General features: G+C 37.2%; 1 protein-coding gene across 2 annotated transcripts in view; it reads left to right on the forward strand.

The window, feature by feature from the left end:
* Positions 1-16,852, forward strand: part of LOC135208407 (serine/arginine repetitive matrix protein 2-like) — a 219,641-nt gene that overhangs the window by 116,960 nt on the left and 85,829 nt on the right. Inside the window, exon 2 of one of the 2 annotated variants that reach the window (XM_064240542.1) lies at positions 8,269-8,331. The exons of the other annotated variant lie outside the window; for it this stretch is intronic. Within the exon in view, the coding sequence (XP_064096612.1) occupies positions 8,269-8,331 (63 nt within the window). The remainder of the gene's footprint in view (positions 1-8,268; positions 8,332-16,852) is intronic. 2 annotated transcript variants of the gene reach the window in all.

The raw sequence follows: 16,852 nt of genomic DNA on the forward strand, positions 1-16,852 counted from the left end.
TTTTTGCAAGAGATTTTCCAGATTATTTACAGTGGAGAGAAAAAAATGGAAGATTTGGCGATGAACTATTATACGATAGCGTTGAGATAGGAAGGAATTCCTTAGTAGCATACGATTACTCTGTGCAGGCTTTTGCATAGTTATGGTATGAGAGGTCTACGTAAAGACTAGGATAAGTATGGAAGATGATGTGCAATTATAGCAAAAAAAATACCAATGGTGTGTTTTTTTTTTTTTATAAATAGATATACTTGATAACTGTTGAATATCTACTGATAAAATAGATTTATCAAAAACTAAAAATTACCACATTTCACAATGGAAAAACGTCAGTAAACGGGAAATATTTTCTCGTCAGTTAAGAAAGTTACAGTTAGAGAAATGGGGCGATAAAAAAAAGATACCAGGATGAGTAGACAATGCTGAGCGTTAAAAAAAAAAAATACCATTCCCGTTCAGTCCCCTTTGCCCGGACACGCATACGAGAGCAGAACTCGAAATAACGTTCTTGAGATCTTTAGCAGATCTTCTCCACCTCTCTCGTTCTCTCACTAACACTGCCAGTGTTTTCGTTGATCAGAATGACGGGGGTCAAGCAGTAACAATGGAACTGCCATGGAAACTCATCGGCCGAACCACCAATCATAACACAATGACACACATTTGGCGCTGAACCTCACAAAGATTGACTGTCATCAAGCCATTTGGAAATTGGCAGACCCGAGCGGTAAGATGAACACACACACACACACACACACACACACACACACACACACACACACACACAAAAGAGTAAGGAAAGTGTATTGAGATCCTTGACTTTAAGGTTCTGCAGTGTTGTTACCAAGAGGAACAAGAGAATAACAGTACTACTAATAATAGTAGCAGTGGTAGTAGCAGGAAGAGGAGAAGCATAATATGAGCCAAAGAAAGAAGCTGCAGTGGTAGCAGAAATGCAGTAGCAGTTGGTAGGTGACTTCAAGGTAGTGTTTAGGCGAGAAATAAGTATAGAGTAAGGGACGAGATTCCTTTTCCTGGCTGCATGATGGAAGTACCTGATGGGGAGCTGCACTTCACTCTCTCTCTCTCTCTCTCTCTCTCTCTCTCTCGTCTCCTCATCACGTTTCGAAATGCTACGGGAGTTAAGGTTTTACACCAGAGACCTGATGACAATCGTGGGGTCAAAATCCTTCAGTGGATAGGGAGAGGGAGAGAGACAGGAGGGAGATTATTGTACGGAAGATTTCATGCTTATTTCAACCTTCTCTCCCTGGGGATTTCTTTCTGTGAAGCTGATCATTAGTAGTCCATCCATTTATTCTCTAATCATTTCGAAAACAAAGGCCCTCCGCCTGTTTTTGATTGCTCTACAAACCCTGTCATTGGGGTTGATTTATTGTGCTGCTACTGAATTGCCGCTGCTACCCACGAAGGTTCAGTGACTTGCTTACATTGCTGTAGCTGACTTTTCAAGCATTACAGACCTCGCAAAAATCTACTGGAAGTGTACATTTATATGCACGGATACATATATATTAAATGACTGTTGGTTTTAGCTGTATTTAAATTTCTATTTTCATCTGTTTGGTTTGACATTGAACATCTTTTGCTCTGTTCATCCTTTCGGTTTTCTTAAGACTTGTTCAGGAGTCTAAGATATGTAGCGTTTTGTTGTTTATCAAATATTAATATTGATGACATTAATATTCTTATTTTTTAATTTGAAAAATCTTCGCAAAGTAACTTGGTTTCTAAATGAGGGAAAGCTGGAAAGACGCATACATTATGTTTCGTTGGAGTCAAATTCACTGCACTCATCATTAAACGAAAGAAAATAGCTTTATCTTCAACTCTCAAACGGGGACTCTGTGACATATGGCATGCTGAAGTGCAGGTCTCAAACAAGTCACTTTCCGCGGAACAACATCAGTCATAGCAGTAATTCTAGTTTGTGGGTCTTTTTGCGTTGATTCCTTCCAGAGGAAAGTGAAGAGGAAGTGAAAGAGAGACTGTTCATGACAAAACATTTCCCGGAAAATGTAATTCCTCTGTGAAAACTGTCGTCCGGTTTTCTCACAGATGCCACCAAGAAAGATAAGCTTCTTCACTTCCGCCATTGTGGCTTCGTTCTTATACTTCAACACTTGTAGCGTTATGGCCTTTATTATTATTATTATTATTATTATTATTATTATTATTATTATTATTATTATTATTGTTGTTGTTGTTCTGTGTCAAATGTCAACATTTTTTGTCTACTTCTTACTGTATGTATGTATGTGTAGTGTAGATGGTCTGGTAGGATACAAAATAAGATCACTTTTGAGATTGGATTCCACTGGCTAACAACATGTCACAGCTTTTTCAGCATTTCAGGAAAATGTTAACTTCAGAAAGATTAATACGACAGTACCGAAGAGTATCTTATAAAGTAATAACAGTTTTTGCCAACATTGCAGTGCTGGGATGAAAACTTAAATCACTGCGTGGTGTATCTGCCATGTGTTGAAAAAAAAAAGGTAATATAAATGAATAAATGACTATGAAGTGATTAGAGAAAACGATAAATGACAATGAAAATGATTGTGGGAAAAGACAAATGGCAATGAAAGTGATTGGGGAAAACAATAAATGGCAATGACAGTGAATGGGGAAAGCGATAAATGGCAATGAAAGTGATTGGGAGAACGAACGGTTGTATTTATCATCTAGTGTGGAAACTCCTTCAGCTTGGAGTCGGAAAGTAACATGAATAAATCATTAACATAAGCCCGAAGGAGAACTTGGTTAACCAAAACAGGCTTATAATATTTCCGAGTCCTTGCTAAACTCTCTAACAAAAGAGAAACTTGCTAAAATGAACTCGTCATTACGCACAAAGGTTCGTATGAGGCAAAGAAATGAGGTACAAACAACTGAACGGCGGTAGTACTATCATTGGGTGAGGACACAAGGAACATTTGTTCGCAGAGAAAAAGGAGGAAAGAAGAAAAATAAAACTGAAGAGAACGAAAAACACGCTGTCCTTGGATTAAGTAGACGTAAAACAACGCCACCGTTAAAGATGGAGGCAGCATTGACATGCAACTGACGAATGTCGTGTTGCAATACCTGGAATTTGGCCGCCCAACTCCACTCTCATTTTAAGGTTTTGCGCTTCGAGACGCGGAATGCAGGTGGGGTCTCGACGCTTTTTCAGTATCGCTTCTCTGTGCCTTTCGTTTTGGTGGAATTTGAAGAAATTACATTAGTTCTGTGATATATATATATATATATATATATATATATATATATATATATATGTATATATATGATATATTGGTGGAACTATAACTTCAGGTTGGATATGAATCTCATATGAAAGGTAGGAGGATCGTTACTCTTCTTCGAAAGGAATTTTTTTTTTTTTTGCGCAGAGAGGAGAGGACACACACACACACACGAACAACACACACCACACACCACATGGCTCACACACACATATATATATATATATATATATATATATATATATATATATATATATATAGTGTGTGTGTGTGTGTGTATATGTAAACATAGGAATATACACACTTGCACTTATTTCTGATTGGTATATTTCATATCAAAAGGGAGAATTTACGATCCCCGTTGTACCATGCAGTAGAAAACTAATCTTAAACTGGAAGGAAAAAAATAAACTGCCATTTTACCCGACAATGTCAGAATCTTCATCATAAAGAAACTTGAACTTGGGTTTTGTCATTTCATTCGAATTCATGACGCCGAAACATTGTTCTTATACTGGGAAACAAGGAGAATGTTGTACCTCGAGTGAAATACTGAAATGTATGTGGCTCAAGAAATGAGGACAGCATAAAAAAACAAGGCCAGGAACGGAGAACAATACTTGAAAGCTGCCACAGGAAAATATTTTCGACTCCCGAAATTCTTGTTATAATGAACAGGATTTCGTCGCGACCGTCTCTTTCAGAAATACGATATAAGTAACTGTCATTTTTTCACCCCGCGAGTTGGATTTATTTGCAACTCTAAATCACTTTCATTTTACCTCGAAGAATTTCCGAAAAGGCTGAGGACCTGGTTTCGTAAGAGTGAAGAAAGAAACAGGGACCAACCAGGGAAGATCGTAAATTCCCAGTGAGAGAAGCAAACTGAAGGTCATAGATTTCGTAGTTCCGTCACTCTCGCTGGATTTTATTTAGAAAGAATGTTTGGAAAGGCATAGAGAAAATCCATGATCACTTTTGAAATGTGATTCTGTTACGAAAAGACATTTCCAGCTGGTGATTCGTATTCTGATTTTGCATATATGACAAGAGCTTGGAATCATCGTTCAGGTCAATGAGTATGAAATCTTTTAATAGTAAGCGAAAATTTGCCTTGTTGCATTATTAATTTTATTAGTGTAAAAGTTACGTTATTATTATTATTATTATTATTATTATTATTATTATTATTATTATTATTATTATTATTATTAACCAGGGAGTAGTATTGGATAAACTTCAGGCGCAAAAATGAGAATGTCACAAAAAGAAATAGAAACAAACTTCACTTGAGGGGCCTTTTCTTTTATTATTATTATTATTGTTATTATTATTATTATTGTTGTTGTTGTTGTTGTTGTTGTAATAGAAATTAACATATAAGTAGACGATACCCGTCTAATTTACTTGAAGAACGTTTACGGTATGTAGGACTTTTTTTTTTTTTTTTTTTTTTACAGCCTTTGGACGCTTCACAACCTGTCTCCTTTAATGTGGTGGGCTTGCTCAGCATATCAGGTGCCATTTAGGGTATCGAGTGCCCTGGTGAAGGTGACTGGAAAATTTATAAGATTATTAGATGTGGTATTGCCCATCGATAGCTTCAACTGAGCTGATGGTATCTGATATAATATATATGATATATATATATAATATATATATATATATATATATATATATATATATATATATATATATATATAACATATAGAAAAACAATCCTTTTACAGTGATTTTTATGAATTTCGATTTCAGTTAATATGTTGACATCCCTTTCATTGTTTTTCATTTCGATATTCTGTTCTCTGGGGTGGGTATGGGTTCCCTCTGTTACTTTGCTGTTTTATTTTTGTTCTAAAAGTAAATTCTCACAGGTGTCACCTTTCCACAGGTAGGCCTACGGCCTCTTCTACATATTTCAAGCAACGCCCATCACCTTAGGCCTATGGGTCCTAATACTCGTATTTCCTTCTTTTCTTAAGTCCACCATTTTACATATCTCTAAAACCTACGACTGTTTAACATTAGTCGTTGTTGTTGTTGAATTTTACTGATCTTGTAACAAAACAAATTACTGCTTGTTTGAGCAGCCCATAGCAACAAAGAGTTAGAAGTCATTTCAGTATGCTGAGGATTATCGTGATTTTAATGAGAAATATACATTGATCTTGACTTTGCTGTACCTTCGTTGAATTTAGGTTTATATTCGCATTCGAAATGGACCTTCGCCGTCATATGTATGTAAATTTAATCCCATACCCTTTTCTCTAATTATATTGCTGATTTTGAATAGACGTTGGGAAAGTGATTGACTGAGGTTACAGTCCTTTGTTAATATTATTATTGTTATTATTATTATTTTCACAACTTTGCTAGATCAGCTTCCTTCTCCCTGAAAATCTGACCTCAACTTCTCTGTTGAATTAGGAGTCCAACACTCTCTTAAATATCCTTGCTGTGGCCAGTAGTACACCTTGACGGAGCAAACCTGGTTCGAGGTTTGTGCTTCCAATAATCTCTTGATTCCTTATGAGGTCCATTGAGCTCCTAATGTCAGTATAATAGGTACAACGTCCACTTCAGTTTGCCACAGTTTCTCCATTGACATCTTCAGGTGTAACAACTTTCCTGTCTTCTTTGCCTCTGTCCTCAACCCTTGTGTCCCAGGTTATGGTTACATCCATCAGAGATACATTCTTGGTTGATGTGTTTAATAATACTGGTTTGGTCATTGATCACATGGTCAGTCTTCACACTGTCGTCTCAAAGGACCTTGATTTTTTTTAGTTTTCAAGCACTTTTTTGGGCACATGGTTGTACCACTTGTCTGTACGTGGCAGGTTAGTTTCTTTGCTTGTACTCCGGGGCAAGGCCTTGGCGACTGTTCCATGTCATCTCTTTATTCGTTTTGAGCTAATGACACACACACACACACACACACACACACACACACACACACACACACACACATATATATATATATATATATATATATATATATATATATATATATATATATATATATAATGTGTGTGCGCAGACTAAGTGCGCGACGCCGAATATGTGTTATCGACTTTTTGCTCTCAAAGTTATGAAATATTTCCTTACCGATGAGTGAGAAGATTTGAATTTCGCATCATCTCGCTGGAACTTGAGACCAGTTTATGCTCTCAGTCCAGGGTTAATAATATCCTTTGCGGAAAGTCCCAGCCTGGAACCACGTGAAATAGGCCTTAAAGATAATGGCTGCTAAGTGGCGTTCGTTTACATTTGTGTATAGCCAGAATTTAGGAATTATGGTATCTTTACATGCTGAGAAGTCTTCGTGGATTTCAACAGCTTTGGAAATTGTGGTGCTTCTTTAGTCATAATTATTTGTCATTGACTTCAGGAAATTGGGAGACATATTGTTAAGTTCTATAGTCCTTTAGAATGTCATGCATCGGTAAACCATAGCATTTTTGTTTTAAATTGTGTTAATATTTTCACTTCCGTTTCAACTGGGAAATCTCCAATATTCTTGTATCTTTCAGATTCCCGAATCTGAAAGATACAAGAATATTGGAGATTTCGTGTAACAATTACCAAAAATGGTAATTGTTACACGAAAACCTTACCTGCCTTTTTTTTTTATTGTAGAGTAATTGCGTCTTCCACAGTCAAAGGCTTCCTATATGTTGCTTCCTATAGTAACTATATTGTGGGGTACTTGTATTTTTGTAGTTCAAAACTAATTTGTATTATTTCATATCATTCATCTCAAACTGAGATTCCTGAACATTTTCCATAAGAAATCATCATCAGAAGCAAGAAAGAAAGAACTTCATCTTTCTTTCAATCTTCAGCTGAAATCCCCGATGGACAAACAAGAGACAACTTAACTCTTTCATGTGAGTTAAGCTCCAGTGAGTTAAACCAAGTCTCGTGTTTTCCCAGAACTTAGAAATCGCTGCATATTCTCAACTGATTTCATTCCTATAATTAAAGATGTTTCGGATCTTTACTAGATAGTGACCCACCAAGGGTTTTCAGGGGTCGTCAAATCTGGGACTAATATTTCTTGGCTGTTATTATTTTTGTGATATTCACAGGTTCCTGTTTATGTTTTGACGATAATCACCAACGGGCTTGTACTAAACACGTCGCAAAGATGGATACATACCGGGTTGGAACCCTTGGGGTCCCTGTCGAGGAAAGATCCGATTTCTGAGGTATCAAGAGTATGCGAGACTGGGATCTTGTTTGGCATTTAAGTTGTTAAGGTAATTATTTTGTAAACGAACGAACGGTAACTTCTATGAGTCATACAGGAGTTAATGCCCGGTTCTTGTTTACTCTTGCTTCTTAATTATGTATGATATTACTTCGACCTGTTCGTTTAACGGCCATTTTGTATGTATGTATATATATATATATATATATATATATATATATATATATATATATAATATATATATGTATGTTATGTATGTATATATATATATATTTCATTTTCTTATTTATTTACATTTTTAGACTATAGTGTTAGAACGCACATACGCACGTTCAACATTGAACATTATTATGTATATGTATATTTTTAATGTCTGTATATAAATGTATGCAATGTATCCAACTCTTGCACTGTTTTTCACAATTTGAATTTATTTTTCCTGTTTTCTCCTGATCTTCTGAACACTCCCTGCTGTATTGCATCTCTTGTGGACTCCTACATTATTCACTAAGGTTAATGGCTTCTTGTGCGTTATTTTCAATTTGCATTTTTGAAGGGTCACTAATTGTGCTCTTTCTCCTCCTCCTTTGGCCCTTTCCTCAGCTCATGAATAAACCTCCTCCTTCCTTATAATACTGAAAGGTGCGGTCCTCCTTTTCTTATCCTAATCTCTAACCTTCTTTCTCCTGGTTTTTATCGCCCGTCCTCATCCCTCCGCCAACCCACCCATTTCACGGTCCTTGTATTTCTTCTTATCTTTTCTTACACCTCTTTATCTCTCCTCAGGTGTGCACACTTCACAGGTCTACATTCACAGTTCGCCCTCTCCTTGTGACCGCTTTTCACCAGGTATGTGCCTCACCCTTGTCAAGCTTTCGCATGTCGTTTATTGTCTGCTAATTGTTCTTTTATTCGGCTTTTGGACCTTTTTATTCAGTCACCCATTTTTTTTTTTCTGTTTACTAATCGCTCTTCGAGGCATACTGCAGCCTTTTCCGTCTCCTTTATAGACCTTTACCTGTCGACACTTAGAAAAACTGTTGGAAATCCTAGTTTCTCATTCCTCTTTCTCTCCTGCAAGGCTGCGATGTAAGTTCTGTCACTGTATAGAGTAACTTTTTATCAGATGTTGCAGATTATGTAGATGATAATCCTAACAGTAGGAAGTTACATTGATATAAGAATAAATGATAAAAGCGTCTGCTCTAGGATGATAATACCGCTGCAGTTATGTACCGTTTTGACGTCTCAAAGCCGTACGCCAGCTGCAGTGGCGGTATGCAAATAATAGGGCGCGGTGCAGTGGATAGCCAAAAAAAATCCAAAAAGCATCCGTACAAAAGATGGACAATAACAGGATAACATAGCCATATCATAAGAACCTTGGAAGTGCCGGCAGGTGTCAATTTACGTTGGTAAAAACATATGAATGAACTCTTAAATGAACTTTTTTTTGGGGGGGTATGTGTGTGTAAGTATTTTGTCGCTTTGACTGTACGATTGAAATATGGTTGGCGACATGCACATCCGCAAAAGAGCGGAAGTTGTATAGATAAGCTTTTTGCGAACTTGTGTGAAATAGCTGAAGGTATATGGTGTAAACCTTAAGGACTGACGAAGATGTAGCGACCACAATGCGTACTTAAAGCAGGGTAAATGGATAACGAGCAGATTGCGGGGAAATGGTCTGAAATAATAAGGGGAAAATTGATGAGAGGGGACTGACCGAAAGAGTCCAGGACTTCCTGGGGAAACGAACAAAAAATCAAAAGGAAAAGAAACATTGCGTCGCCACCTGAAAATCAATGTCTAGATTAGTTTCACGCCAAAAATGTCACAGGATTTTCTCTTCTTCTCTTTTGTTATGGCAAAAAGCCGCTTTCAAGTTTCTGAAAGGGATGAAATCTTGCAAAATTTAACGCCAGGAAATTAGCTTGAATTTTCGAAGGACTCCAACATATTCGATGGTGCAACCATCTGAAGTTAAATTACAAACGCTAGAAAAAACCGGCCTCTGGATTGCAAAATAGTCTTCGGCGAGCTTCAGAGCAAACCAAACACCAAATTTAGGGTGTGATATTACGCGAGAGCGGTCACAACACGTAACGAATGATTTTTGTGTTGTTACAATACGCTGAGGAATTCAAAGGTATTCGTTTGTAAATCTCAGACGGGTCTAAAGTGTCACGCTTCGAAGTTCATTGCATATTGAGAACTGATATGGTCGTGGGACCTGCGATGATTACTTTACATCGAAGATTACTTTACATAGCGTTACGCTACGGAGTCGGTTATCGATTGTTCTTGCACGACGCTTTTATTCAGTTTCTGGTGCCGTAAAGGGTGTGATCATTGCACGAATGTCATTTCTGAAGAATTGCTGTGGTACTTATACAGGCTAAAAATGAAATTTATTTAAAACGTATAATATATCCAAACTTCTTTCTTGTCTTATATTAGCAAGTAACACTGACAGCATTATCCAAGAACAGAGAATTATGTACATTACCATAAATGAGTGAATTTATCCTGAGTATATATATATATATATATATATATATATATATATATATATATATATATATATATATATATATATATATGTGTGTGTGTGTGTGTGTGTGTGTGTGTGTGTGTGTGTGTGTGTGTGTGTGTGTGTGTGTCGTGAAAGATGACAATAAGGGGAAAGGAAGAAAGACCGATATAAGGAATGAGGGCAATAATAGCCTGGAAAAACGTACGCAGGGAGAGAATTCAAAGCCTAGGTAGCAAAGAGAAAGAACGAACATCGAATGTGAAGTTTTTTCACATAAGAAAGGAAGGAAGGGAACTATGTAATTAACGAATGAAACAATTAGGTAAACCGACTGGAGAACCTAGACCTTGCAGCCATTGAAAGAAAATGAAAAGGTCTGAGGCGATTGGAATGTTTGCAACGCAAAATGCCAACTCATTTCTGAAAAGAAGGCGATGATGAAAACCTTGATTTGGTTGTGGCTGTTTCCTCGCTTACACAGACTGAACGACGAGACTTCTCGGAAGAAACCCGTGGAAGAGGGCGATCGGTCCTCCATCGGTGGCGAATTCCGGTGTCAATAAGAAACTTCTCCCTCGACTTCCGCGCGCTGCCCCACCCCCACCCCCACCCTCACCCCCACCCCCCTTCTTTTCGCTTGCGACAAAGTGATTGGATGTGGCAAGTCATGACGTAGTATTCACTCTCACTGACTCGCTCCATTTGGCCTCGGACCTCAATGTGACCCTTTGACGCTCGTACCAGACCACAAATATTATTGCGTTTGACGTCACAGAAATGTGGAACTTGAATGTGGAGTGCGAGTGAACGCTCCTGGAGGCTAACTTCCTGGCGTTTCTGTCTCAACCCGAACTGCACAGCGAGAATAGGAAACCCTCGTGCCATTTTGCCTTCCGATATCAATCACTAAAAGGAAATTGCACAGGCCAACTACTGTCTGGACCCTCCCCAACAGGGGCGTAGGAGACTGGGCTAGCAATTGCTCTTCATTGTTGCGGTAAGTCTGATAAATTGGAAATCCCACGTTGTTTTAAGTTTGGTTTTTACAGGCTAAAACTTTCTGCCTCCTTCTAGTGTTTTTGATTGTCTCCTTTCCGCAGTTATAACCCAGTCAGCTCTTTTTACTATAGCGAGAGGGAAGAAACGATTCATGTAGGTAGCAGTTTGTCCACTGCGATGTGCCACAGCAATGACGGGAATTGTCCAACCCGGAAGGATATAATCCTCTAAGTGAAAAAGGCGAATAGAACATAATCAAAGCTTAGCTTCAAAGTAATTTAACTTCCTGGTTATTACTATCACTCAAACAACCATCCCTTTAGACCCAACCTTTACCTTGCAGTACGACTTCTGAATTCAGATCATTAGTGGCTGAAATTACTATGATTTTTACCTATTTTTTTGTAAAGGGTCCTCGTTACTACTCGAGGAAATTGAAACGTGACCTTTTGGCAAACGGCTTAATCACAGGAACATTTGGAAACGACCAATCCTTCTTCTAGCTGTTACATGAACAAGTATATTGCCAACATGGCATCGTGAGTTAAATCAGTCCTAAATCAAACCCATGAAGTTATGACCTAAGCTTTAGGAAGACATGAATCCTCGTGGAATACTGCAAATTATCTCTGGACATTCAATAGGGAATATTAGAGAGTCTAGATACAGGACAGTCAACCTAAGAGGATTTCTCCATTTGTAACAGTGAAGACATAACGGTTCTTGTGTAGCCTTCAGAATATTCGGAATGGAAATCCAATGAAACCTGTGTGCTTTCAGGAAATGAGAACTTAATGTGCTATTGGAATTACTCAGGTGACTTCCACAAAACCTGATTACATCTTTTGATTTCATATAAATTGTTTTTGTCATTTACTCAAAATATTTTCTATTTTCTGTTTTGAAAAACGAATACTAAAGATGACTGAGTAAAAATATATTTTTAATAAGAGAGAGAGAGAGAGAGAAAGAGAGAGAGAGAGAGAGACCTAAGGTGTTTTTCGAAACATTTTGCGGTTTCTCATATTGATAAATTGGTTACTGCCTTGTAATTACATTCGAAAGTGGCCATTGTTCCAAGCTCTTGATAGACAATGATGATTTCATAAAGGCGAAAGTCTTGTATGAAAGAGAAAAAAAGCTTTTTGAAGCGAATAAGAAAGAAGGCAAAGCGAAGGAGAGACTGGCAGCAAGTTGAACGGCCCTTTGCATCAAAGGACATCACTTGAGAGGCAGTTCATCCTTGGACGAGTGGTTTACGTGCTCGCCTACCGACTCGGTAGTCCCGAGTTCGATTCCCCGCTCTGCCAACGTGAAATGAGAGGAACAAAAAACGTTTATTGCTGAAGCAACAAATGAGCACCAATTCACGTGCTCAAATTTTCATTGTCCTCTGCAGATCGACTGGCCATTTGACTCTAATTGATCAGTGATCAAACGAGTTTGACAAATTTGTAATTTCTTTTATAAAAATGACTGACTATACGATAGAATACGAATTTGTACATTGTCATCTAACGCCTAAATTCAATATCCACAAACCCTTTTGTGATAGATTACTTTCAGTACTTTTTCAGGTCGTAAAGTATGCTCAAGTTATCAAGTCATACATTTTTTTATTGATCTTAAAAGACCAGTGTTTCGTACATTTTTCTTTTTATTTTGCTACAATAGTAAGTGAGATCACCTACTCCAGCGTCAACCGGCTTGATCAACCTTTCTTACATTCAGCATTACCCAATTAACAGACTTCTCATCACCCTAGATGTGAGGCTGATTAACTAAAGCTTTCGTGTCAGTAGTCCTTATTTTCGGCAGTCTTCCTGTTTCCGGTCTCTTCTATATACAGGAAAAGCATGTAACAGACCTAACGACTTTTCGCCCTCTATTTACCTTCTTTTTAAAGAACCATCTAATTATGACCATTGTAGCAGGGTCGCCAATGTGGAACGAGGCGTCAGCCGCTAATAAAAGTCGTCCTTCCTTCGAAGAGTCAGTGCCACGTTTTCAATTTCTGTTTGTTTAAGATTAGTATCTATCTCTCCTTCCAGCTTTTTTTTCATACTTTGGGGTTGCCTGGGGGACCTTTCACTTTCACTTGTATTCCCTTTAAATTTGACTTCAGGCAACTTCGTGCCTTGTGACAATAGGAATGGTAGTTTGATCACGCTTTGCATGTTTACTTTGTGTATAAAATACTGCATGCGCTTGGTCGTCTCACATATATATATATATATATATATATATATATATATATATATATATATATATATATATATATAATGTGTGTGTGTGTGTGTGTGTGTGTATACAGTGCTATTACTGTTGAATGGAGAGGCATATTCACGTGGAAAGTTTACTTTTTATACCTATCATTGTTTTGTTATACATATTTCACAAGCCATGAATTTGCTTGTCCATTTAATATGTTTTAGTAACTGTCATAACGTGAAATCAGATCATCAAGCAAATTACACTATAAAAAAATTTCAGTTCGTGCAGATCGATCAGGCTTTGGGAAAGAAGGGTAGATGAAGGAAAAACATAAAATGAAAAACACTGAATGAATTAGCAGACGACCAGGAAACGCCATGGAAGAAAGCATGGCAGTTCCAGAAGGGCGAATAGACAATATCCGGCTTATGAACTGTTGCACGGTAGCAGCGTCGTCGTTAATAAAAACAAAGATAAGGAAATAACCTGAATGTGTGGGTGTCCTTTGCGCATCTCCTGTATACATTAACCTTCTGGTAAACGTTTGGGTGGCTTATAAGGTTTGCTCTGTACTGGAACATAGGAATTCCAGTGTAATTACACTAGGATGCTTCGACCTCCCTTCAGATATGAATCACTTGTATCGCTGTATCAGAGCCGGGTAGCGTATCTGCCATTTAATTTCGGTTTCATGATGTCTTGAGAGAGAATCTATAAACCAGAAACTGTGATTTATTGACTCATCTCTCATTAAACTGGGAATTCATGAATGAGTATTTTCCTCCATAAAGAAAATGTTAACTTAGATTCTTTAGATTTAACAAGACGTTTATAACTTTGCCCTTATTTTCAGTTGTGTTACGCTGTTATGAGGTGACAGAGGAGGCGATGAAGATGTTAATGTAAAACACCATCGAATAATCTGATGGAGATTATCCTTGGGCGAATTGGATGTCGATGTGCAAGAATTTTGGATTCCTTGCGCGCGTCGGTGCAATCATGCATTCCGCTAATACGGTGTTGCATGGGCTATGGGTGTGTCGCCTGTCATCTTTTACACTTGGATTTCCTTCTGACGCATGCGTGTGCCTTTGTGCCACTGCATAGGCAAGCGACCGAATTGTTCGTTTCATATTCGTGTGAATGCGGACAGAGGGGGACGGTGATACATATGGAAACTCGCTAACACAGCCGTAGTGTATGAGTCATGACAAAGACTTAACATAAATGTCATATCTGTTAACTCACCAATCGATCATCATTTATTCATGCGCGCTTTATTACAAATGATGAAAGTACAAGTATATCTATCAAATATTTATTCGAGAAGAAATGGATGACACCTTTCGCACTCGCTAACTAAACTGATAAAAAGGATGTGTTTTTTATTTACATTTTGGTTTAGTTGCAATTACACAACGTACGTTCGAACATCTGAATGGCTTTAGCTTACGAAAATTCAAGAATATTCGCAGAAATAAAAGCAGTATCGTAATAACAAAATTTCAAGATGAAGTGATTTGGCGTACAATAATATCTGCCTGTACTTCCTTGCTGTTAATTACAGGGGAAAACAGTTTGGCCTTGGTCATAGTCATCTCATTATGGACGTTTCGTCTTGCATGTCGAGACTAAAGGACATCTTTTTTTTATACGCTGACAGAATACAATAGGAAACATTGTACTCCCATTTTCAAGTACATTTGCTAATTCAGCCATTGTATTTAAGGGGTTTTAAGGCTGGTCTCCTCTCCGTCGTTTTTATAGGATTTATTGAAGGTTTATTTGCATATTTATCTGTATCCAAAACTCCTTGTATGGTTAAAAAAAAATAGATTTCAAAATGAGTATCGATATTGTCTTTTGATAATTCGGAACTGAACTCCTGTGGAACATTGAACTCGGTTCCCCTCACAAAGAAGCATTATCAGCCTCGAAAAGTCTGGTGTTCTTTTCTTTCGACAGTGTATTCGTCTTATTCTAGATTAAAAAATGAGACGTATTGATGAGCCATTTTCTACGCTTTGTTATTACACTTTTCCCGTATATCAACCTCTTGTGTTTAACTGTATAATTTTATTTGGTCATTAACCATTATGAAGCATGACAGAAACATAAGAAAGGTTTGAATTTCGAAGAAAACTTATATTGTAAGCGTCGGTTTTGATGCAGACATATATATTTACACACATTCTGAGAGAGAGAGAGAGAGAGAGAGAGAGAGAGAGAGAGAGAGAGAGAGAGAGAGAGAGGCGGGAGAGAGGGGGGGGTGGCAAGTATGTGCACAGGAAAATAATAGTGAGCACTAAGTTAAGCATTACAAATACCGGTTTTTGCATTACCAAAATGAATATCAGAAGTATCGTATCGTCGTCACAAGTCAACTCTTTGCTCTGATGGTTTCGCAACTTCGTTACAAACAATTGTGTCTGTTTGTGACGTAATGGAACACAGAGAGGGAAACTGAAGTACACTCTCACTTTTATACCTGGATGCACAAATAATAGGCGTTCTTTTCGGTTATGAGAGGTATTCCGGCGAATGGCATAACCACTGTAATTTCCTCTTTTTATATTTTAATTTCCCTTTGTTACGTGTAGAGCGCTTATAATTAAATGTAATTGCTCCTGGAATTAAAGTCCACGGAGAGTGTAATACACACACAACGTGCACACACACAAATATATACGATATATATATATATATATATATATATATATATATATATATATATATATATATATATATATAATTTAGAGAGAGAGAGAGAGAGAGAGAGAGAGAGAGAGAGAGAGAGAGAGTCTTCGTTAAATGTCCAATGCTCTTACTGTAGTTGTGTACTTTATGGAGCTTAAATTAATTGTTTTATAGTTTTTTGACGCTTAGTCGTTTTTGTTGAGTCTTTCAGTTATTTTTGGAAAATGAAAGCACAGAGACTTTAGCGAGAACATTAATACAGACCTTGTATTGTAAACATTTATGCACCAGTATGTAAATTTTTCAAAGATAGAATATAAACTTTTCATAGACTGTTAAATAACCATTAGCTTCGAATATATGTAATGATATCCGCTTTCGTGTAAAGAAGCAATTTATTAAAATACTGAAGTGTAAAATGATCATTCTTTAATCTGCATTTCTTCGCTTAACATCATACTATTTTAAAAACGTTTATTTATTATTAAAGGGTTTTACTTAGATTGAGAGTTAATATAAACTTTTTTCTGTAATAGTCACTTTGACGAAATATACAAATATATTTCTGGTTTAAAGAAAAAGAAACTAATAAAAAAAATAACTTGAAAGAAGCAAATATACAGGCGAAGTCAGGGTCCTTTTAGTTGGCTTAATATGAATATGTACTTGTAGTGAATGTCGTCATCATTACTGCTAATCATTATAGAAATAATAACACGACCAGCTTACGAGGCCAGGCTCGTTTTCTACTTGAATATGGTACTTTTGGTTTTAATTTTATTGCACTCCTAAAAACACTCTATGCCTACTTTTTAAATTAAATTGACAAGGGATGACAGAGATAAATAAGAGAGAGAGAGAGAGAGAGAGAGAGAGAGAGAGAGAGCGTGGCGGTGTTGTTGCAAGAGAAAGTGAATGCAAAGG

The sequence above is a fragment of the Macrobrachium nipponense genome, chromosome 35 (genome assembly GCF_015104395.2).
Source record: "Macrobrachium nipponense isolate FS-2020 chromosome 35, ASM1510439v2, whole genome shotgun sequence".
Lineage (NCBI taxonomy): Eukaryota > Metazoa > Arthropoda > Malacostraca > Decapoda > Palaemonidae > Macrobrachium > Macrobrachium nipponense.